Source organism: Apodemus sylvaticus, chromosome 1 (genome assembly GCF_947179515.1).
Source record: "Apodemus sylvaticus chromosome 1, mApoSyl1.1, whole genome shotgun sequence".
NCBI lineage: Eukaryota > Metazoa > Chordata > Mammalia > Rodentia > Muridae > Apodemus > Apodemus sylvaticus.
In genome coordinates this window covers 193,424,993-193,449,560 of record NC_067472.1, presented here as the reverse complement: position 1 = coordinate 193,449,560, position 24,568 = coordinate 193,424,993, and the positions used below count along the sequence as shown (strand labels likewise).

The 24,568-nt window shown below is 38.6% G+C and overlaps 1 protein-coding gene across 2 annotated transcripts in view; it reads left to right on the top strand.

Moving 5' to 3' along the window:
* Positions 1 to 24,568, top strand: part of LOC127683380 (probable alcohol sulfotransferase) — a 49,770-nt gene that overhangs the window by 2,550 nt on the left and 22,652 nt on the right. The window contains exons 3-4 of one of the 2 annotated variants that reach the window (XM_052180588.1): positions 2,389 to 2,498; positions 16,804 to 16,820. In XM_052180588.1, coding sequence (XP_052036548.1) covers positions 2,389 to 2,498; positions 16,804 to 16,820 — 127 coding nt within the window. Of the gene's footprint in view, positions 1 to 2,388; positions 2,512 to 16,803; positions 16,821 to 24,568 lie in introns of both variants that reach the window. The other variant, XM_052180580.1, reaches the window with a different exon arrangement.

Sequence of the window (24,568 nt, the reverse complement as noted above, 5' to 3'; positions counted from 1 at the left end):
GTACAGGGACATCTGGGTCCTTTCTAGCTTCTGTCTATTATAAATAACGCTGCTATGAACATAGTGGGGAACATGTCCTTATTACATGTTGGAGAATCTTCTGGGTATATACCTGGGAGTGCTATGCTATAGCTGGATGCTCAGGTAGTAGTATAATAAATTTTCTAAAGAGTCACCAAACGGATTTCCAAAATGTTTATACCAACTTGCAATCCCAACAACACTGGAGCAGTATTCCTCTTTCTCCACATTCTCAACTCCATCCACTGTCACTTGCGTTTTTTATCTTAGTCATTCTGACTGTTGTGAGGTGTAATCTGAATGTTGTTCTGATATGAATTTCCTTTATGACTAAGGATGTTGAACATTTTTTAATTGCTTCTAGTCGATTCACTATTTCTCAGTTAAGAATTCTTTGCTTAACTCTATGACTATTTTTCAATAGTTTTATTTGGTTCTCTGGAGTCTAACCTCTTGGATTTTTAATGTAAATTTTGTATATTAGTTCTCTGTTAATTGGTAAATATATTTCCAGATTTGTTAGTTGAAGTTTTGTCCTCTTGACAGTCTCCTTTGCCTTACAGAAGCTTTGTAATTCTATGAGGTCCCATTTGTCAATCCTTGATCTTAGAGCATAAGCTATTGGTGTTCTGTTCAGGAAATTTTCCTCTGTGTCCATGTGCTCGAAGCTCTTTCCCACTTTCTTTTCTATTAGTTTCAGCATATGTGGTTTTACGTGGAGGTCCTTGATATACTTGGACTTGAGTTTTGTACAAGGAAATAAAAATTGATAGATTTGCATTCTTCTACATGCTGACCACCAATTCAGCCAGCACCATTTGTTGAAAATGTTGTCTTTTTTCCACTGGATGGTTTTAGCTCATTTGCCAAAGATCAAGTGAACATAGGTGTGTGAGTTCATTACTGGGTCTTCAGTCCTATTCCATTGATCTACTTACCTGTCATTGTACTAGATTCTGTCACTATTTCTCTGTAGTAGAGCATGAGGTCAGGGATATTGATTCCCCCAGAACTTATTTTACTGTTGAGAATAATTTTCGCTGTTCTGGATAGGCACAATTGGATTGATGGGTCAGTGGACACCCTCACAGAAGCAGGGGAAATGGGAATGGAAGGGGGGTTTACCAGGAGGAGACAGGAAACCAGAAAGGTGGATAATATTTGAAATGTAAATAAAAATATCCAACAAAAAATTAGAAAAACTCTAATAGTATATCATGAGGTGGCTCAGGAGTTACTCCTAAGTACAGGATGCTCTTACAAATGACCCAAGGTCAGTTCCCAACATCTACATGGTGGCTCACAACTGTCTCAACTCTAGTCATTGGGCAAGCAACCCCCTTTTTTACATCTGGTGGTTTCTGTCCACATGTGGTGCATGGACATGAACGTGTTCACTCAGTCACACATGAATAAATATTTTTGAGTGCAAAAAAAAAAGAGTTGAGTTCTAGGATAATTGGTACAAAATATAAAGTTCATTTTATTAAGAATAATTACTTTTGGGGCTAGAGGGAAGGCTCAGTAGTTAAGAGAAGTAACTGCTCATCCAGAGGTATTGAGTTCAAATCCCAGTTTTCATATCATGGCTTATGTCCAAATGTAATGGGATCCGATGCCTTCTGGTGTCTGAATATAGCGACAATGAACTCATTTAAAATAAATACATCTTTTTGAAAATAAATGTATTTTACTTATTTTGTGTTTTGAAATTTCAACAAAACATATAATTATGTATATTATTCCCCCCTTCCCTTTTCTCCCTCCAAACCCATTGGTATATCGCTCTTTTCTCTCTCTCAAATTTAGTGTTTCTTTTTCATTAATTAAGGTTGCATACGTACACACACACACACACACACACACACACACACATATTTATGTAATATATATATTGCTAAATATATTCATATGTTTATGTATGCCTATATAGATATATTTACATGTTTCTAATGTATACAATATATATTCCTAATTAAATAAACAATCAATGTATTCCTAAATACTTCAGTACATCCTTCTCAGTCAGTACAATGTTACTTGTATGTATATTTTACAGGCTGGGCGTTTGGTGTTGGATAACAAATTATTATTTTCATCTTTAGAACTGTCTAGTCAGTCTGTTTTGGGTTTATTTTTACGGTATTAATGAACCAGTCATTTTCCTGTTCCATTTTTGTAAATCAAACAAAATTAGAAAAGGGGAATTATGACTATAGATTTTTACAGTTGTGTATATATTTTGTCCAAATAAAAATAATAAATGTATTTACAAACCTGTGGATAAATGATGATATCATGTAAATTATGCAAGTTAAATGGGAAGAAATAATAGTTGACCTTCATTTACATTTTTTTCCATTTAAGGTGATCTATCTCATCAGAAATCCCAGGGATGTTCTTGTGTCTGCATACTTTTTCTGGGGTAAGACAAACCTTGTAAGGAATCCAGGGTCACTGGAAACTTATTTTGAATGGTTCACTGGAAACATAGGAGACGTGGGAAACTCAGAGATAATTATTTCATTAATTTATTTATTTATTCATGTTATATCCCGTTATCCAACATCCCTCTCCTCTCAATGTCCCCTTCCCACAGCTCGTTTCCCCATTCCCCTCTCCTCTGAGAAAGGGTAGGGGCCCACAACGTATCTCCCAACCGTGACACATCAGATATCTGCAGGACTTGGTGCATCCTTTCCCACTAAGGCAGACAAGGCTTCCCAGGTAGGGGAATGGAATCTACAAATAGGAAACAGATTCAGGGACATCCCCAGCTCTAGTTGTTGGGAGACTTTCCTGAAGACCAAGCTGCACATCTGCTACATCGGTCCAGGGGTCCTAAGCGGAGCTCATGATAGCTTTTTGGTTGGCGTTTCAGTTTCTGACAGTGCCCAAAAGTCCTTATTAGTTAACTCTGTTGGTCTTCATCCGGGGTTCTTAACCTGTTTGTGTCCTTCAATCCTTTCCCCAACTCTTCCCCAAGACTCTCAGAACTCTATCTAATGATGGAATGTGTATTTCTATATCTGTTTTACTCAGTTGCTGTATAGGGCCTCTCAGAGCATAGTTATTCTAGTCTCTTGTCTGCAACAGTAACAGTAACAGTGTCATGGATTGTTTCTTATCCATGGTGTGTATTTCAAGTTAGGGCAGTAATTGACTGTCCATTCTCTCTGTTTCTGCTCTGTCTTAGTCCATGCATATCTTGTATGTAGGACACATTTGTGCCCAAAGCTTTTGTGCTATCCTTATCCCTACACTGGGAGACCTACCAGGCTACATGAGGTGGTACTTTGGGCTGCATATCCCCTACTGTTATCAGTTTCAAATAGAATCATTTCCATAGGCTTCCTGGAAGCACCAAGTCTTAGAGACTTTAAAATAACAAACAAAGTTAGATGCAGATTAGGTTAACCTTGACCTCTCTATATAACCAGGGATGACCTCAAGCATGGTTCCTCCTTCTGGTACCTCTTGAGTTCTAGGATTATAAGCACCATAATCTCTACTACTGTATATTCTACTTATTTTGTGCTGGGGCTAAAACCCACAATTGCATGTGTGTTGCCTAAATTGCCTACATCTCTAGCCCTTTAATATATTCTTTAGGCTCCATTTTGTCTCTCTACATTCAACCAATCTTTGGGTCCAGGGCTCATCACTGTTTCAAACCTGGTTGTAAAGGCTTTCTCTATTCACACACTAACACAGAACAGGACACAGCCACATATTGCCCCATGATATACCATTTTAGCAACATTTTGAGTATCTAGTCTTTCCAGACCCAATATAGATTCTGGCATTTGTTGTCATTTGAGTAAGAAATGGACCCCACAGACTCCCAAATTTCAGCACTTAGCTCCCAGTTGGTGGGAGGTTTCCAGAGTGTTTATGAGACACAGCCTGGTTGGAGGAAGTATTCTATTCAAGGTGGGCTTTGAGAAGGTAAACCCTTAATCCATTTCCAATGCACTCCCTCTGATTCCTACTTGTAGTTGAAGAAATGAAATCCCAGCTTTCCAATCCAACAGTTATGCCTGATACAAACATCCTCTCTCTTCTGAGGTTGCTTTGTTCATGGTACTTTATCACAGCAACTGAAAAATAATAAATGCTATTTTCTTCCTACCATTCTTCTCTTTTGTGGATTTTCTTAGTCTTTTTTGGAATGGTTTCTTTTCCATCTTATACATTAATCTGATCATCCACCATTTAGTTAAAAGTTATCTTTCTAAATATTGTTAGTCTTCATCTCCTCTTTATGTCAAAAATATTTTCAGAGGTGGGGTAAGTGATTATTGATATTGTGATTTAATTAAATTCTTATTGAATCATATTAGTCATATATAATAAAGGGTTTTATTATGATATTTTCATTTATGTGTACAGGAATTATGACCACAACAATAGCCCGCATAATTTTCTTACCTTTTTGCCATTCTTGCTGATCCAGTTCCTGTGTAGAACTGGCTCTCCTTTCTACTTTCGTACTCCTTTCCTGCCTGTTTGTGGTATTGCTCCAGTGAGTTCCATTGGGACTGCTTAATGGAGCAAAGGCAAGGAGTCATTTTTATGAACATGGGTACTCTATCAGTAGTTACTCTATGGAAAAAAAATTCCCTCCATGAGAAACCACTAACATCTTATAGATCCTGGAAGGATGGGGGGTCTCATGAGTCCTAAGCCTAGCTACTGTTAATTTTGTATAAATCCTCAAAAATTGGATAGATTTTGGGAGCACCTTCTTTCACCTTGATAGAATATTGAAGGGCCCCAAGTTTTGGAGGTCTTGAACAGTAATCACAGATACTGTGAGTTCAGGAGTGCTGTGGCCATGTCACATCTAGAAGATAATATTCCACATCATTCTTCATCATCTTTAGGCTCTTACATCATTCTCATACCTTCTTCCTTGATGTTTCCTGAATCGATATGTGGGCTATAGATGTCTCATTTATGGTGACTACTGAAAGGACACTAATTCTCAGTACTTTGGCTAGTTTTCAGTCTCTGAAATTACCACTGCCTACTGCAAGAAGCATCTTTCGATCAAGATGAGAGTAGAGATATTTTTTATTCGATATATTTTTATATACATTTCAAATGATTTCCCCTTTTCTAGACCCCTACTCCCCAAAAGTCCCATCAGTCCCCTTCCCTCCCCCTGTTTTCCCACAACCCTTCCCACTTCCCTGTTCTGGTTTTGCCCTAGACTGCTTCACTGAGTTTTTCCAGAACCAGTGGCCACTCCTCCATTCTTCTTGTACCTCATTTGATGTGTGGATTATGTTTTGAATATTCCAGTTTTCTAGGTTAATATCCACTTATTAGTGAGTGCATACCATGATCCATCTTTTGAGTCTGGGTTACCTCACTTAGTATGATGTTCTCCAGCTCCATCCATTTGCCTTAGAATTTCATAAATTCATTGTTTCTAATGGCTGAACAGTACTCCATTGTGTATATATACCACATGTTTTGCATCCACTCTTCTGTTGAGGGATACCTGGGTTCTTTCCAGCTTCTGGCAATTATAAATAGGGCTGCTATGAACATAGTGGAACATGTATCCTTATTACATTCTGGGGAATCTTCTGGATATATGCCCAGGAGTAGTATAGCAGGATCTTCTGGAAGTGAGGTGCCCAGTTTTCAGAGGAACCGCCAGACTGATTTCCAGAGTGGTTGTAGCAATTTGCAACCCCACCAGCAGTGGAGGAGTGTTCCTCTTTCTCCACATCCTCGCCAACACCTGCTGGCAGGTTATAAAATCAACTCAAGCAAATGATTGGCCTTCCTAAGCAGACTGAGAAAGAAATTAGGGAAATGACCCCCTTCATAATAGCCACAAACAGTATAAAGTACCTTGGGGAGACTCTTACAGAACATGTGAAAGATCTGTATAACAAGAACTTCAAGACTGTGAAGAAGTTAATGAAAGAAGACCTCAAAAAATGGAAAAACCAAGTATTTTCCGGGCGGTGGCGGCGGCGGCGGCGGCAGTGCAGCAGTGGCTGGTCCAGCAGAAGGGACATCAGCAGTGGAACCAAGGCGACACAGGGTCCATTTAGGCCCTGCGCCCACGACCACTGACCTTCGCTGACCAGCCGGGCGGCAAGCAGCTGCGGTTGTGCGGCGGCTTTCCTGCACGGAAGCCACTTCAGAACTTGGCTTCCCACCAGTCAGGAGAGGTGCATCCATCTTGGTTTCGGACTCCAGGGATCGGACAGACTGAGGTACACAAACATAATCCAAGGCCAACACCGCGGTGGTCTGAGCCCGACGGGCATTGGCCTGCACCCAGGCCCTGGGCTGGTCGGGGGGCCATCAGGGTGCCAACCCAGCCAGGAGGTTTTTTGCCCAGCCCTGCACGCGCGCCGCCATTTTGCCTGCAGGAAGACAGAGAGCTCTGGCAGGCAGACCTGTAACAGGCATAGCCTGAGGCTAACAAAGCGGGGGTCTAGGCCCCAAAAGGCACAGGACTGACCCCAAGAACTGGGCGGCTTGGTAGGCCATCTGTGAGTCAACCCGCCCAGGAGGTTGTTAGCACAGCAGACTCTCCCGGCGCTTTCAGGGAGCGCGGGCGTGCACGCCCACCACCCTAGTCACCTGGCAGACCCAATTAACAGTCATAGCCCTAGGGGAACTTTGCTCAGACCTTGGCCTCCCAGGCTTTTGCCTGGACTCAGGGCCTGGGCGTCCAGGCTAACCTTGTGTGTGCCAGCCCGGTTGGGGGATCGGATGCCCAGCAGAGTGAGCTGAACACAGGAGAGGTCAGAGCAGCATACACCGTCGACACTCGCTGGGGGTGCACACGGGCTCCATCTGGTCCACAGACACAATCTGGGGCAAGGCCTCAGGCGGAAGCCCTCAGCTCAACTCTCTCCGCTTCCGGATCCAGATCAACCTGGGCGGCTGCACCTCCTGCAAGAGGCTAGCCGGGCTTCCGGGCGGCCAGCTGGGAGAAGTCAGTGTGCTCCAGTGAATCCAGCGGGCCCCAGCGGGAGCCTTCGGGTGCCTGCTTTGGGATCTGAACAGCCTGGGCAGCAGCACCCTGTCTACAAGCAGTGCAGGAGGTAAGCTGTACACCAGAGGCCAACTGGGAAGGGGCAGCTTGCACTGCTGAGTCCAGCACTGACAAGACAAACTAACACCAGTGAGAACTAGATGGCGAAAGGCAAACGCAGGAACGACATTAACAGAAATCAAGGCAATATGGCAACATCTGAACCCAATTCTCCTCTACCAACATGTCCTGGATACCCCATCACACCAGTAAAACAAGATTTGGATTTAAAATCACTGGTCATGATGCTGGTACAGGAACACATGAAGGACATACTTAAAGAAATTCAGGAGAAAATGGATCAAAAGTTAGAAGCCCTTGCAAGGGAAACACAAAAATCATTGAAAGAAATCCAGGAGAATACAAAAGCCAACAAGGAGGAAATGCAAAAAACACTTAAAGAAATACAGGAGAACTTTGGTCAACAGGTTGAAGTCTTGAAAGACGAAACACAAAAATCTCTTAAAGAAATACAGGAGAACTTTGGTCAACAGGCTGAGGTCATGAAAGAGGAAACACAAAAATCTCTTAAAGAATTACAGGAAAGCACAAACAAGCAAGTGAAGGAGCTAAGCAAAACCATCCAGGATCTAAAATCAGAAGTAGAAACAACTAAGAAAACTCAAAGGGAGACAACTTTGGAGATAGAAAGCCTTGGGAAGAAAACAGGGGACAGAGATGCAAATATCAACAACAGAATACAAGAGATAGAAGAAAGAATCTCAGATGCTGAAGATTCCATAGAAGCCATGGACACAACAGTTAAAGATAATGCAAAATGCAAAAAGCTTGTAACCCAAAATATCCAGGAAATCCAGGACATAATGAGAAGACCAAACCTAAGGATTATAGGCATAGATGAGAGTGAAGATTTACAACTTAAAGGGCCAGCAAATATCTTCAATAAAATTATGGAAGAAAACTTCCCTAACATAAAGAGAGAGATGCCCATGAATATACAAGAAGCCTACAGAACTCCAAACAGACTGGACCAGAACAGAAATAGTTCCCGTCACATAATAATCAAAACATCAAATGTTCTAAACAAAGAAAGAATACTAAAGGCAGTAAGAGAAAAAGGCCAAGTAACATATAAAGGAAGACCTATCAGAATCACAGCAGACTTTTCACCTGAGACTATGAAGGCTAGAAGGTCCTGGGCAGATCTCATGCAGACTCTAAGAGAACACAAATGACAACCCAAACTACTATATCCAGCAAAACTCTCAATCACCATAGATGGAGAAACTAAGATATTTCATGACAAAACCAAGTTTACCCAATATCTATCCACAAACCCAGCCCTAAAAAGGATAATAGGAGGACAACACCAATACAAGGAGGGAAACTTCACCCTGGAAAAAGCAAGATAGTAACCTTTCATCAAACCCAAAAGAAGTTAAGCATTCAAATTTAAAAAATAACGTCAAAAATGAGAGGAAGTAACAATCACTATTCCTTAATATCTCTTAACATCAATGGACTCAATGCCCCAATAAAAAGACACAGACTAACTGAATGGATATGTAAACAGGACCCTACATTTTGCTGCTTACAGGAAATACACGCAGGGTCAAAGACAAACACTACCTTAGAGTAAAAGGCTGGAAGACAATTTTACAAGCAAATGGTCTCAGGAAACAAGCTGGAGTAGCCATTTTAATATCAGATAAAATTGACTTTCAGCCCAAAGTCATCAAAAGAGACCCTGAGGGACACTTCTTGCAGGTCAAAGGAAAAATACAAAAAGAAGAACTCTCAATCCTGAACATCTATGCCCCAAATGCAAGGGCACCCTCTTTCGTAAAAGAAACTTTATTAAAACTAAAAGCACACATTGCACCTAGCACAATAATTGTGGGTGACTTCAACACTGCACTTTCCTCAATGGACCGATCAGGAAAACAGAAACTAAACAAGGACACAATGAAACTAATTGAAGCTTTGGACCAATTAGATTTAATAGATATATATAGAACATTCTATCCTAAAACAAAAGAATATACCTTTTTCTCAGCACCTCATGGTACCTTCTCCAAAATCGACCATATAATTGGTCACAAGACAGACCTCAACAAATATAAGAAGATAGAACTAACCCCATGCCTCCTATCTGATCACTATGGAGTAAAACTGGTCTTCAATAGCAACAGAAACAACAGAAAACCCACATAAACGTGGAAACTGAAAAATACTCAATGATACCTTGGTCAAGGAAGTAATAAAGAAAGAAATTAAAGACTTTTTAGAACACAACGAAAATTAAAACACAACATACCCAAATCTATGGGACACAATGAAAGCAGTGCTAAGAGGAAAACTCATAGACCTGAGTGCCTCCAAAAAGAAAATGGAGAGAGCTTAATGACACACCTGAAAGCACTAGAACAAAAAGAAGCTATTTCGCCCGGGAGGAGTAGAAGGCAGGAAATCATCAAACTCAGGGCCGAAATCAATCAAGTAGAAACAAAGAGAACCATACAAAAAATCAACAAAACCAAGAGCTGGTTCTTTGAGAAAATCAACAAGATAGATAAACCCTTAGCCAGAATGACCAAAGGGCACAGAGAAAGTATCCAAATTAACAAAATTAGAAATGAAAAGGGAGATATAACAACGGAAACTGAGGAAATCCAAAAAATCATCAGATCCTACTACAAGAGCCTGTACTCAACACAACTGGAGAATCTGGAGGAAATGGACAATTTCCTTGACAGATACCAAATACCAAAATTAAATCAGGACCAACTAGACCATCTAAACAGTCCCATAATGCCTAAAGAAATAGAAGGAGTCATAGAAAGTCTTCCAACCAAAAAAAGCACAGGACCAGATGGCTTCAGTGCAGAATTCTACCAGACCTTCAAAGAAGAGTTAACACCAATACTCTTCAAACTATTCCACAAACTAGAAACAGAAGGAACACTACCCAATTCCTTCTACGAAGCCACAATTACGCTGATACCAAAGCCACAAAAAGATCCAACAAAGAAAGAGAACTTCAGACCAATTTCCCTTATGAACATCGATGCAAAAATACTCAATAAAATTCTTGCCAACCGAATCCAAGAACACATCAAAATGATCATCCACCATGATCAAGTAGGCTTTATCCCGGGAATGCAGGGTTGGTTCAATATACGGAAATCCATCAATACAATCCACTACATAAACAAACTCAAAGAACAAAACCACATGGTCATTTCATTGGATGCTGAAAAAGCATTTGACAAAATTCAGCATCCTTTCATGCTTAAAGTCTTGGAGAGAACAGGAATTCAAGGCCCATACCTCAACATAGTAAAAGCAATATACAGCAAACCGGTAGCCAGCTTCAAACTAAATGGAGAGAAACTTGAAGCAATCCCACTGAAATCAGGGACCAGACAAGGCTGCCCCCTTTCTCCTTATCTTTTCAATATTGTACTTGAGGTACTAGCTCGGGCAATTCGACAACATAAGGAGGTCAAAGGGATACAAATTGGAAAGGAAGAAATCAAACTATCATTATTTGCAGACGACATGATCGTCTACCTAAGTGACCCAAAAAACTCCACTAGAGAGCTCCTACAGCTGACAAACAACTTCAGCAAAATGGCAGGTTATAAAATCAACTCAAGCAAATCAGTGGCCTTCCTATACTCAAAGGATAAGCAGGCTGAGAAAGAAATTAGGGAAATGACCCCCTTCACAATAGCCACAAACAGTATAAAGTATCTTGGGGTGACTCTTACCAAACATGTGAAAGATCTGTATGACAAGAACTTCAAGACTCTGAAGAAGGAAATGGAAGAAGACCTCAAAAAATGGGAAAACCTCTCATGCTCATGGATCGGTAGAATCAATATAGTTAAAATGGCCATTTTGCCTAAAGCACTATATAAATTCAATGCAATACCCATCAAAATCCCAACTCAATTCTTCACAGAGTTAGAAAGAGCAATTATAAAATTCATCTGGAACAACAAAAAACCCAGGATAGCTAAAACTATTCTCAGCAACAAAAGAAAATCTGGGGGAATCAGTATCCCTGACCTCAAGCAATACTACAGAGCAATAGTGTTAAAATCTACATGGTATTGGTACAGTGACAGGCAGGAGGATCAATGGAACAGGATTGAAGATCCAGAAATGAACCCACACACCTATGGCCACTTGATCCTCGACAAAGAGGCTAAAAACATCCAATGGAAAAAGGATAGCCTTTTCAACAAATGGTGCTGATTCAACTGGAGGTCAGCATGCAGAAGAATGCGAATTGATCCATCCTTGTCTCCTTGTACTAAGCTCAAATCCAAATGGATCAACGACCTCCACATAAAGCCAGACACTCTGAAGCTAATAGAAAATAAACTGGGGAAGACCCTTGAGGATATCGGTACAGGGAGAAAGTTTCTGAACAGAACACCAATAGCTTATGCTCTAAGAGCAAGAATTGACAAATGGGACCTCATAAAATTACAAAGTTTCTGTAAGGCAAAGGACACCATCAAGAGGACAGATCGGCAACCAGCAAATTGGGAAAAGATCTTCACCAATCCTACATCAGATAGAGGGCTAATATCCAATATATATAAAGAACTCAAGAAGTTAGACTCCAGAAAACCGAACAACCCTATTAAAAAATGGGGTACAGAGTTAAACAAAGAATTCTCACCTGAAGAACTTCGGATGGCGGAGAAGCATCTTAAAACATGCTCAACTTCATTAGTCATTAGGGAAATGCAAATCAAAACAACCCTAAGATTTCATCTTACACCAGTCAGAATGGCTAAGATTAAAAATTCAGGAGACAGCAGGTGTTAGAGAGGGTGTGGAGAAAGAGGAACACTCCTCCACTGCTGGTGGGGTTGCAAATTGGTACAACCACTCTGGAAAGCAGTCTGGCGGTTCCTCCGAAAACTGGGCACCTCACTTCCAGAAGATCCTGCTATACCACTCCTGGGCATATACCCAGAAGACTCCCCACCATGTAATTAGGATACATGCTCTACTATGTTCATAGCAGCCCTATTTATAATTGCCAGATGCTGGAAAGAACCCAGGTATCCCTCAACAGAAGAGTGGATGCAAAAAATGTGGTATATCTACACAATGGAGTACTATTCAGCCATTAGAAACTATGAATTCATGAAATTCTTAGGCAAATGGATGGAGGTAGAGAATATCATACTAAGTGAGGTAACCCAGACTCAAAAGGTGAATCATGGTATGCACTCTCTAATAAGTGGATATTAACCTAGAAAACTGGAATACCCAAAACATAATCCACACATCAAATGAGGTACAAGAAGAAAGGAGGAGTGGCCCCTGGTTCTGGAAAGACTCAGTGAAATAGTATTTGGCAAAACCAGAATGGGGAAGTGGGAAGGGGTGGGTGGGAGGACAGGGGAAGAGAAGGGGGCTTACGGGACTTTCGGGGAGTGGGGGGGGGCTAGAAAAGGGAAATCATTTGAAATGTAAATAAATTATATCGAATAAAAAAATTAAAAAAAATGGAAAAACCTCCCATGCTCATATATCGGCAGGATTAATATAGTTAAAATGGCCATTTTGCCAAAAGCAATATACAGATTCAATGCAATACCCATCAAAATCTCAACTCAATTCTTCACAGAGTTAGAAAGAGCAATCCTCAAATTCATCTGGAATAACAAAAAACCCAGGATAGCTAATACTATTCTCAACAATAAAATAAATTCTGGGGGAATCAGTACCCCTGACCTTAAGCAATACTACAGAGCAATAGTGTTAAAAACTGCATGTTATTGGTACAGTGACAGGCAGGAAGATCAAACAGGATTGAAGATCCAGAAATGAACCCACACACCTGTGACCACTTGATCCTCGACAAAGGGGCTGAAAACATCCAATGGAAAAAAGATAGCCTTTTCAACAAATGGTGCTGGTTCAACTGGAGGTCAGCATGCAGAAGAATGCAAATTGATCCATCCTTGTCTCCTTGTACTAAGCTCAACTCCAAATGGATCAAGGACCTCCACATAAAGCCATACACTCTGAAGCTAATAGAAAAGAAACTGGAGAATACCCTTGAGTACATCGGTACAGGGGGAAATTTTCTGAACAGATCACCAATAGCGTATGCTCTAATATCAAGAATTGACAAATGGGACCTCATAAAATTACAATGTTTTTGTAAAGCAAAGGAAACCATCAAAAGGACAAATCGGCAACCAATAAATTGGGAAAAGATCTTCACCAACCCTACATCAGATATTTTTATAGCTCACTGAAATTTTATTTTGCACACACATCTCAATTTTATTATCTATTTTTCAGTTGATGGACATATAGCCTGAACCTGTTTCCTAGCTATTGTGTGTAGAGGTGTAATGAGCACAGATGTTCAACTACTTATTAGTAGTCCATATCTATATATGTAGGAATATATACATAACTACATAGTGGTGTACACCTAAGTATGTGGTATCATACACCTAAGAACATCGTGTGCACTTAAATATATACTAGTATACACCTAGGTATAAAGGAGTATTCATCTAAGTATTTAGCAGGATACACCAAAGTACAAAGTAATATACTCCTAGATTTATAGTAGTATATACCTAAGAAGCTTGAGTATATACTTTATATTTGACAACTGGGTCACATGGAAATCTGTTTTCAGCTTTTTGAGTAAACTACGCAGTGATTTCAATATTGACTGTGTGAGTGTGCACTACCACTAATGTTTCTCTTTTCCCCCATTTTCTTCTTAAATTTTTGAAAAACAAAATGTTAGTATAATTTTTTACCGTTTTTAAATTTATTATAAAGAAATTTCAAATTAATAAATTAAATACACCAAAACTAATGATAATCAAATTCTATACAACTTAATAAATTTATACAGTTAGAGATGGTATTCAAGAAGAAGCTGTGAAGCTTTACATTAAATGTTGCTCTTTCAATATCACCTCAATTCAATCAATAATCCACCACCATAACCAAAACACCATGACAGAAATAAAACTAAAACAACAATTAGCCATATATTCTGTTTCAACATTATTACTAATTACCTATATTTACTACTTTCTCATCCCTTTATATTTAGATTTTCTTTCCCTACGGCTTCATACATATGTTGCCTTTTTTTTTTTTTTTAACAATGACCATTCTTACTGGAAAAAGACAAGCACTCAAAATAGTTTTTATTTGCATTTCCCTGATGGCTAATAATGTTGAAGTGTTTGAAAATTGAGTTCCATGACACCGATTTTGCTCCAGTTTCTTTTCTTGATGGTGATTTTTTTTTAAATTCTTTGTCGACTCTAGACACACATAGCCTGCACATCTGTAACTGGCAAAGGTTTTCACGGATCCTGTAGCCCGCATCTTTACAAGACTATTGAGTTCCACTGGGTTATAGAAGCCTCTTAATTTAGCAAGGTTCTACTTTTCTATTATTGTCCTCGCTTACTGAGTGGGATGAGTCCTATTCAGGAAATCCTCAGCTTTGGCTATGTACTAGTTTCTCCTTTAGCAGTTTCATAGATTTGATTCTTCTGTTGAGGTTCTTTATCAATTTGGGATTGCTCTCTCTCTCTCTCTCTCTCTCTCTCTCTCTCTCTCTCTCTCTCTCTCTCTCTCTGTGTGTGTGTGTGTGTGTGTGTGTGTGTGTGTGTGTGTGTGTCTGTCTGTCTCTCTGTCTCTCTGTCCTTCTGGCTGACTGTCTGGCTGACTGTCTGTATATTTGAGAAAATAAGATCTAAACTCACTCTTCTACATATAGCAATCCAGTTTCCAAAGCACCACTTACTAAAGAACTTTTCTTTCTGAAATGTATAATCTTGTCATTTTCTCAAACATAATGTGCCTTCACTTGTGTTAACATATTGTCTTGGTTTTCTAGTCCATTAATCTCTGTCTGTTTTGTAACCGGGCAATGCTCTTTTTAATTACTATATCTCTACAGTATAACTTAAAATACGGTACTGCTTTTTCCAATTAGTATATCTGAAGGATTTTTTGCTTTCATACAAATTTATTATTGAATTAATTTTTTTGAAAATTTCATGCATGTATGCATTACATTCTGATTACTGAAAACCTTCATGCTCTTTAATCTCCCTCTGTCTTTTTAACCTCCATTCCCTACAGAACTCTTTTAAAATATTCTTATCTCTTTATTTATGACTGATTAGTATAACCACTATTAGGACTTTCTGTGAGACTGTGGGGGTTAAAATATCCATTAAGACCTAGTAGGGATCTCAGTTTGTAAACAAATGAAGACAGTGACTTCCTATTACCAACAATCCTTCAGTATCTAATACTTCAGCAGGTATTAGTGATGTTCCATGAGTCTTCTCCCCAGATACCATAGAAAATATTGATTCAACAGTCAAAGAAAATGAAAAATGCATGAAGCTAGAAAACCTCCAGGAACTCCAGGACACAAGGAGAAGACCAAACCTAAGGAGTATAGGTATAGAGGAGAGTGATGATTTATATCTTAAAGGTCCAGTAAATATCTTCAACAAATTTGTAGAAGAAAACTTCCATAATCTAGAGAAAGAAATGCCCATGAACATGCAAGAAGCCTTGAGGACTCCAAACAGACTGGACGAGAACAGAAAGTTTTCCCAGCACATAATAAACAAGGCAGAAAATTCACTAAACAAATAAAGAATATTAAAAGCAGTAAGGGAAAATGGGCAAGTAACTCATAAGGAAGACCTATGAAAATCACACCAGACTTCTCACCAGAGACAATAAAAGCTAGAAGATCCTAAGTAGACCTCATACAGACCCTAAGAGAAAACAAATGCCACCCTAGGATACCCAGCAAAATTCTCAATCATCATAGCATAATACCTGCCCACAAATCCAGCCCTACAAAGGAAAATTGATGGAAAATGCCAACACAAGGAGGAAAACTACACCATAGAAAAAGCAAAAATCTTCCAACAAACCCAAAAGAAGATACCAACACAAACATAAAAATAACAGTAAATAGCAATGACTATTCCCTAATCTCCCTCCCTCCCTCCCTCCCTCCCTCGCCCCCCCCCCTCTCTCTCTCTCTCTCTCTCTCTCTCTCTCTCTCTCTCACTCGCTCTCGCTCTCTCTTGCTCTCTCTCTTGATGGGCGGGAGGACAGGGTTTCTCTGTGTAGCCCTGGCTGTCCTGGAACTCACTCTGTAAATGAGGCTGGCCTTGAACGCAGAAATCCACATGCCTCTGCCTCCCAAGTGCTGGGATTAAAGGTATGTGCCACCATCGCCCGGCTCCCTACTATCTCTCTTTTTTTTATTGATATTTTTTTATTTACATTTCAAATGATTTCCCCTTTTCTGGGTCCCTACTCCCCGCATGCCCCATAAGCCCTCTTCTGTCCCCCTGTTCTTCCATCCACCCCTTCCCACTTCCCTGTTCTGGAATTCCCCTATACTCTTGCACTGAGTCTTTCCAGAACCACGGGCCACTCCTCCATTCTTTTTGGACATCATTTAATTTGTGGATTATGTCCTGGGTATTCAAAGTTTCTAGGCTAATATCCACTTATCAGTGAGTGCATACCATGATTGATCTTTTGAGACTGTGTTACCTCACTTAGTATGATGTTCTCCAGCTCCATCCATTTGTCTAAGAATTTCATGAATTCATTGTTTCTAATGGCTGAATAGTACTTCATTGTGTAAATATACCACATTTTTTGTATCCATTCCTCGGTTAAAGGACACCTAGGTTCTTACCAGCTTCTGGCTACTACAAATAGGGCTGCTATGAACATAGTGGGGCATGTGTCCTTATTGCATGCTGAAGAATCCTCTGGATATATGCCCAGGAGTGGTATAACAGGGTCCTCAGGAAGTGACATGCCCAGTTTTCTGAGGAACCACCAGACTGATTTCCAAAGTGGTTGCACCATCTTGCAATCCCACCAGCAGTGGAGGATTGTTCCTCTTTCTCCACATCCTAGACAATGCCTGCTGTCTCCTGAGTTTTTGATCTTAGCCATTCTAACTGGTGTGAGGTGAAATCTCAGGTTTGTGGTTGATTTGCATTTCCCTAATGATTAATGATGTTGAACATTTCTTAAGGTGTTTCTCAGCTCTCTGAAGTTCTTCATGTGAAAATTCTTTGTTTAGCTCCGTACCCCACTTTTTAATGGGGTTATTTGATTATCTGGGTTCTACTTTCTTGAGTTCTATTTATATATTAGATAATAGCCCTCTGTTGGATTTAGGGTTTGTGAAGATCCTTTCCCAGTCTGTTGGTTGACGTTTTGTCCTTTTGACGGTGTCTTTTGCCTTACAGAATCTTTGTAGTTTTATGAGGTCCCATTTGTCAATTCTTGATCTTAGAGCATAAGCTATTGGTGTGCTATTCAGGAACTTTTCCCCTAAGCCCATGTCCTCCAGGGTCTTCCCCAGTTTCTTTTCGATTAGTTTCAGTGTGTCAGGTTTTATGTGGAGGTCCTTGATCCATTTGGAGTTGAGCTTGGTACAAGGAGATAAGAATGGATCAATGTGCATTCTTCTGAATGCTGACCTCTAATTGAAACAGCACCATTTGTTGAAAAGACTATCTTTTTTCCACTGGATGCTTTCAGCTCCTTTGTCGAAGACCAAGTGACCATAAGTGTGTTGGTTCATTTCTGGGTCGTCAATCCTATTCCACTGATCCACTTGCCTGATATTGCACCAATGCCATGCAGTTTTTTATCACTATTGCTCTGTAGTAGAATTTAAAGTCTGGGATACTGAATCCCCCTGAAGTTCTTTTACTGTTGAGAATAGTTTTAGCTATCCTGGGTTTTTTTGTTAATCCAAATGAATTTGAGAATTGCTCTTTCTAGCTCTATGAAGAAGTGGGTTGGGATTTTTATGGGAATAGCATTGAATCTGTAGATTTCCTTTGGCAAGATGGGCATTTTAACTATATTAATCCTGCCAATCCACGAGCATGGAAGATTTTTCCATTTTCTGAGATCTTCTTCGATTTCCTTCTTCAGATATCTGAAGTTCTTGTCATATAGGTCTTTCACTTGTTTGGTTAGAGTCACCCCAAGATACTTTATGCTGTTTGTAGCTATTGTGAAGTGGGTCATTTCCCTAATTTCTTTCTCAATCTGCTTTTCCTTTGAATATATAAAGGCTACTGATTTGCTTGCATTGATTTTGTAGCCAGCCACTTTGCTGAAGTTGTTTATCAGCTGTAGGAGTTCTCTAGTAGAGTTTTTAGAGTCACTTAAGTATACAATCATATCATCTGCAAATAGTGATAGTTTGTCTTCTTCCTTTCCAATTTGTATCCCTTTGACTTCCTTATGTTGTCTAATTGCTCTAGCTAGGACTTCAAGAACTATATTGAAAAGATATGGAGAGAGGGGGCAGCCTTGTCTAGTCCCTGATTTTAGTGGGATTGTTTCAAGTTTCTCTCCATTTAGTTTGATGGTGGCTACAGGTTTTCTGTATATTGCTTTTACTATGTTTAGGTATGGGCCTTGAATTCCTGTCCTTTCCAAGACTTTTAGCATGAAAGGATGCTGAATTTTGTCAAATGCTTTTTCAGCATCTAATGAAATGATCATGTGGTTTTTTTCTTTGAGTTTGTTTATGTAGTGGATAGCATTTATGGATTTCCTTATATTGAACCATCCCTGTATTCCTGGGACGAAGCCTACTTGATCATGGTGAATGATCATTTTGATGTGTTCTTGGATTCGGTGGGCAAGAATTTTATTTAGTATTTTTGCATATATATTCATAAGGGAAATTGGCCTGAAATTCTCTTTCTTAGTTGGATCTTTGTGTTGTATTGGTATCAGCATAATAGTGGCTTCGAAGAAGGAGTTGGGTAGTGTTCCTTCTGTTTCTATTTGGTGGAAAAGTTGGAAGAGTGTTGGTATTAAGTCTTCTTTGAAGTTCTGATAGAATTCTGCACTGAAACAATCTGGTCCTGTGCTTTTTTTGGTCGGAAGCCTATCTATGACCCCTTCTATTTCTTTAGGGGTTATGGGTCTGTTTCGATGGTCTATTTAATCCTGGTTTAATTTTGTTTAATTGGTATCTATCTAAGAAAATGTCCATTTCCTCCAGATTCTCCAGTTGTGTTGCGTACAGGTTTTGTAGTAGGATCTGGTGATTTTTTGAATTTCCTCAGTTTCTGTTGTAATATCTCTGTTTTCATTTCTAATTTTGTTAATTTGGATACTTTCTCTGTGCCCTTTGGTTAGTCTGGCTAAGGGTTTATCTATCTTGTTGATTTTTTCAAAGAACCAGCTTTTGGTCTTGTTGATTCTTTGTACGGTTCTCTTGGTTTCTACTTGATTGATTTCAGCCCTGAGTTTGATGATTTCCTGTCTTCTTCTCCTCCTGGGTGAATTAACTTCTTCTTGTTCCAGGGCTTTCAGTTGTTCTGTTAATCTTCTAGTGTATGCTCTCTCGAATTTCTTTTTGGAGGCACTCAAAGCTACGAGTTTTTCTCTTAGCACAGTTTTCATTGTGTCCCATAGATTTGTGTATGTTGTGCCTTCATTTTCATTAAATTCTAAGAAATCTTTGATTTCTTTCTTTATTTCTTCCTTGACCAAGGTACCATTGAGTAGAGTATTGTTCAATTTCCATGTGTATGTGGGCTTTCTGTTGTTTTTATTGTTACTAAAGACCACTTTTACTCCATAGTGATCTGATAGGAGGCATGGGATTATTTCAATCTTCTTATATTTGTTGAGGTCTGTCTTGTGACCAACTATATGAGCTATTTTGGAGAAGGTACCATGAGGTGCTGAGAAAAAGTTATATTCTTTTGCTTTGGGATGAAAAGTTCTATATATATCTGTTAACTCCAATTGGTTCAAAGCTTCAGTTAGTTTCATTGTCTCCCTCTTTAGTTTCTGTTTTCCTGATCGGTCCATTGGTGAGAGTGGAGTGTTGAAGTCATCCACAATTATTGTGTTAGGTGCAATGTGTACTTTGATCTTTAGTAAAGTTTCTTTTATGAATGAGGGCGTCCTTGTATTTGGGGCATAGATGTTCAGGATTGAGAGCTCTTCTTGTTGGATTTTTCCTTTGACCAGCAAGTAGTGACCTTCCATGTCTCTTTTGATGACATTAGGTTGAAAGTCAATTTTATCTGAAATTAGAATAGAAACTCCGGCTTGTTTCCTGGGACCATTTGCTTGTAGAATTGTCTTCCAGCCTTTTACTCTAAGGTAGTTTTTGTCTTTGACACTGAGGTGTGTTTCCTGTATGCAGCAAAATGTAGGGTCCTGTTTACATAACCAGTGTGTTAGTCTATGTCTTTTTATTGGGGAATTGAGTCCATTGATGTTAAGAGATATCAAGGAGTAGTGGTTATTGCCTATCATTTTTTATTTTAATTTTATATGTGTAATTTTATATCTTCAGCATCTGAGATTCTTTCTTCTTTCTTCTTTGGGTTTGATGAAAGAAGCTTAATATCCTGCTCTTTCCAGGATATAGTTTCCCTCGTTGTAATGGTGTTTTCCCCCTATTATCCTTTGTAGTGCTGGGTTTGTAGAAAGATATTGTGTAAATTTGGTTTGTCATGAAATATTGTAGTTTCTCCACCTATAGTAATCGAGAGTTTCGCTGGGTATAGTAGTCTTGGCTGGCATTTGTGTTCTCTTAGAGTCTGCATGAGCTCCACTAAGGATCTTCTAGCTTTCATGATCTCTGGTGAGAAATCTGGTGTAATTTTGATAGGTCTTCCTTTATATGTTACTTGCCCTTTTTCTCTTACTGCCCTAAGTATTCTTTCTTTGTTTAGTACATTTGGGGTTTTGATTATTATGTGACGGGAGGTATTTCTGTTCTGATCCAGTCTGTTTGGAGTTCGGTAGGCTTCTTGTATATTCATGGGCATCTCTCTCTTTAGGTTAGGGAAGTTTTCTTCCATAATTTTGTTGAAAATATTTGCTGGCCCTTTCAGTTGTAAATCTTCACTCTCATCAATGCCTATAATCCTTAGATTTGGCTTTCTCATTGTGTCCTGGATTTCCTGGATATTTTGGGTTACAAGCTTTTTGCATGGACTGTTGAGTCCATGGTTTCTATGGTATCTTCAGCATCTGAGATTCTTTCTTCTATCTCTTGTATTCTGTTGTTGATATTTGCATCTATGGTCCCTGATTTCTTCCCAAGGTTTTCTATCTCCAAAGTTGTCTCCCTTTGTGCTTTCTTAGTCGTTTCTACTTCTGTTTTTAGGTCCTGGAAGTTTTTGCTCTGTTCTGTCATTTGCTTGTTTGTGTTTTCCTCTAATTCTTTAAGAGATTTTTGTGTTTCCTCTTTCATGACTTCTGCCTGTTGATCAAGGTTCTCCTGTATTTCTTTAAGTGATTTTTGCATTTCCTCCTTATTGGCTTTTGTATTCTCCTGAATTTCTTTCAATGATTTTTGTGTTTCCCTTGTAAGGGCTTCTAATTTTTTGATCCACTTTCTCCTGAATTTCTTTAAGTATGAGCTTCATGTGTTCATGTACCAGCATCATGACCAGTGATTTTAAATCCAAATCTTGTTTTTCTGATGTGTTGGGGTATCCAGGACTTGCTAATGTTGGATAATTGGGTTCAGATGCTGCCATAATGCCTTGGTTTCTGTTAGTAACATTCCTACATTTTCCTTTAGCCATCTGGTTCTCCCAGGTGTTAGATGGTCTTATTGTCACTAGCTGGTGTTTCAACATACTGTGGATCTTTAAGGTTATCTCTGCAACACTGGATGACTGGGTTTCTTCTGGCACAGATTATTGATATGCTGCCTTCCTCTTTAGAGCCTTTGGAGCCCTAATCAGTCTTGCCTCAAGCAATATTATACTTAGGTTGTCAAGGTCAACCAGTTGTTCTCTGTCCTAATATCTCTTAACAACAATGGATTCATCTCCCCAATAAAATGACATAGACTAATGAAATATTTTTCATGTAAATCTTCAATTTTATAAGAAAATTTTTGTAATTCTCCTTTTAAGTAATTCAGTAATGTTTTATGTCTACAATTTTATCTGCATTATTTTTCATGATAATCTTCAACTTTAATGTCTTTCTAAATACTTCCTCTATTTTATCAGAGAATTTTTCAATGCAAATCTTTGATTTTATCAGAAATGCTTCTAATTCTACCTTCAATTAATTTAGAAAGAGTTTTTATTTTTAACATTTCATATGTTACATTTTCATGAAATAGTCAATTTTAACATGTTTGTCTATTTCTGTAATATTACCACTATTATTTTCCATGTAAATCTTCAATATTATCTGAAAATGTTTATAATTACATCTTCAATCAACTTAGAATTATCTTTATGCCTACCATTTTATCTATATAATTTCCTTGATAGTCCTCAATTCTAACATGTTTTTCTACATTTTTCTACAATTTTATCAGAACTATTTCTCATGTAAATCTTCAATTCTATCATAAAATGTTTCTATCTTATATTTCAATTAATTTAGCAATGTTCTATATGTCCACCACTTTACTCTTTAATTTTCCATGAAAAATGTCAATCTTAAGTGTTTATCTGAAATACTTTCCAAGTAAATCTTTAATTTTGTCATACAGTGTTTTAACTTCTTTTACTTCCATTTTCAATAAATAAAACAAAAATTAAAAAATATATGTGATCATGTGGGCAGTGAGTGGTAGCACATGCCTGTAATCCCAGCAATCTGAGAGGCAGAGGCAGGCAGATTTCTGAGTTCTTGGCCATCATGGTCTACAGAGTGAGTTCCAGGACAGCCAGGGCTATACAGAGAAACCCTGTCGAAAAAAAAAAATCCAAAAAAAAAAAAAAGCCCCAAAAAATTATAAACAAGTAACCTGCAAACAATGGTACTCTGACTTCTTCCTTTCCAATTTGTATCCCTTTGGAATTCTTTTGTTGTCAATTGATCTGGCTAGGACTTTAAGTACTGTATTAAATAGATAGAATGTAAGCAGCCTTGTCTAGTCTATGATTTTAGTGGGATTGCTTCAACTTCCTTTCCATTTAGTTTGATATTGGCTACTGATTTGCTGTATATTTCTTTACTATATTTAGGTATGGGCCTTGAATTCCTGTTCTTTCCAAGACTTTTAACATGAAGGGCTGTTGAATTTTGTTATAGATACACTAACCAACTATTGAGAAAATCATGCCATTTTTTTCTTTCAGTTTGGTTATTTAGGGATTTATATTGACGGATTTCCACATATTGTACCATCCCTGCATCCATGAGATTAAGCCTGCTTGATTGTGATAGATGATCATTTTGACATGTTCTTGGATTCAGATTTTGATAATTTTACTGTATATTTTGCATCAATATTCATAAGGGAAATTGGTCTGAATATTCTTTATTTAGTCATTGTCTGGTTAAGGTATTGGAGTAATTGTGGCTTCATAGAATGAATTGGGCAGCATTTTTTCCATATTTTGTATAATAGTTTGAAGAGTATTGGCATTAGTTCTTGTTTGATGACCTGAAAGAACTCTACACTAAATCCAACTGGTCCTGGGCACTTTATGGTGGGAGTCTACCAATGACTACTAGGGGTTATGGGACTGTTTACATGGTTTACCTGATCCTAATATAACTTTGGTACCTGGAATCTGTCTAGAAAATAATTTATTTCATCTAGGTTTTCCAGTTTTGTTGATTATAGTCTTTTGTAGTAGGATCTGATTATATTTTTGGAATTCCTTGGTTTCTGTTGTTGTATCTCCCTTTTCATTTCTGATTTTGTTAACTTGGATACTGTCTCTTTGCCCTCTGGTTAGACTGACTTAGGATTTATGTGTCTCTTTGATTTTCCCAAGGTAGTCGCTCCTGATTTTCCTGATTCTTCATATAGTTCTTTCTGTTTCTATGTGGTTGATTTCAGTCCTGAATTTGATCATTTCTTCCTGTCTCCTTCTCTTTATAGTACTTACTTATTTTTGTTCTAAAGCTTTCAGATGTGCTGACAAGATTCTAGTGTATGATCTCTCCAGTTCTGTTTTGGAGGCACTCGGAGCGTTAATGCTTCATCTTGGCACTGCTTTCATTGTGTTTCATAGGCTTGGGTATGTTCTCCCTTTATTTTCATAAAATTCTAAAAAGTACTTATTTGCTTTATTTCTTCATTGGCCCAGTTATCATTGAGTGGGCTGTTGTTCAGCTTCCATGTGAAGGTGTGCTTTCTGGGTTCCTTTTTGGCTGGCATTGAAGACAAACCTTAGTATGTAGTGATCTGACAGGATGCATGGGATTATTTGAATCTTTTCATATCTGTTGAGGCCTTTTCTATGATTGACTATATGGCCAATTTTGGAAAGGTCCTGTAAGGTGCTGAGAAGATGGTATTTTCTTTTGTTGTAGTATAAACTGTGTTTGTTTAGTATAAAATATATATATGTTAAGTTCATAACTTCTCTTAGTTGCACTGTTTCTCCGTTTAGTTTCTGTTTCCATGATATTTCCATTGATGAGAGTGATATATTGAGGTCTCCTACTATTATTGTGTGA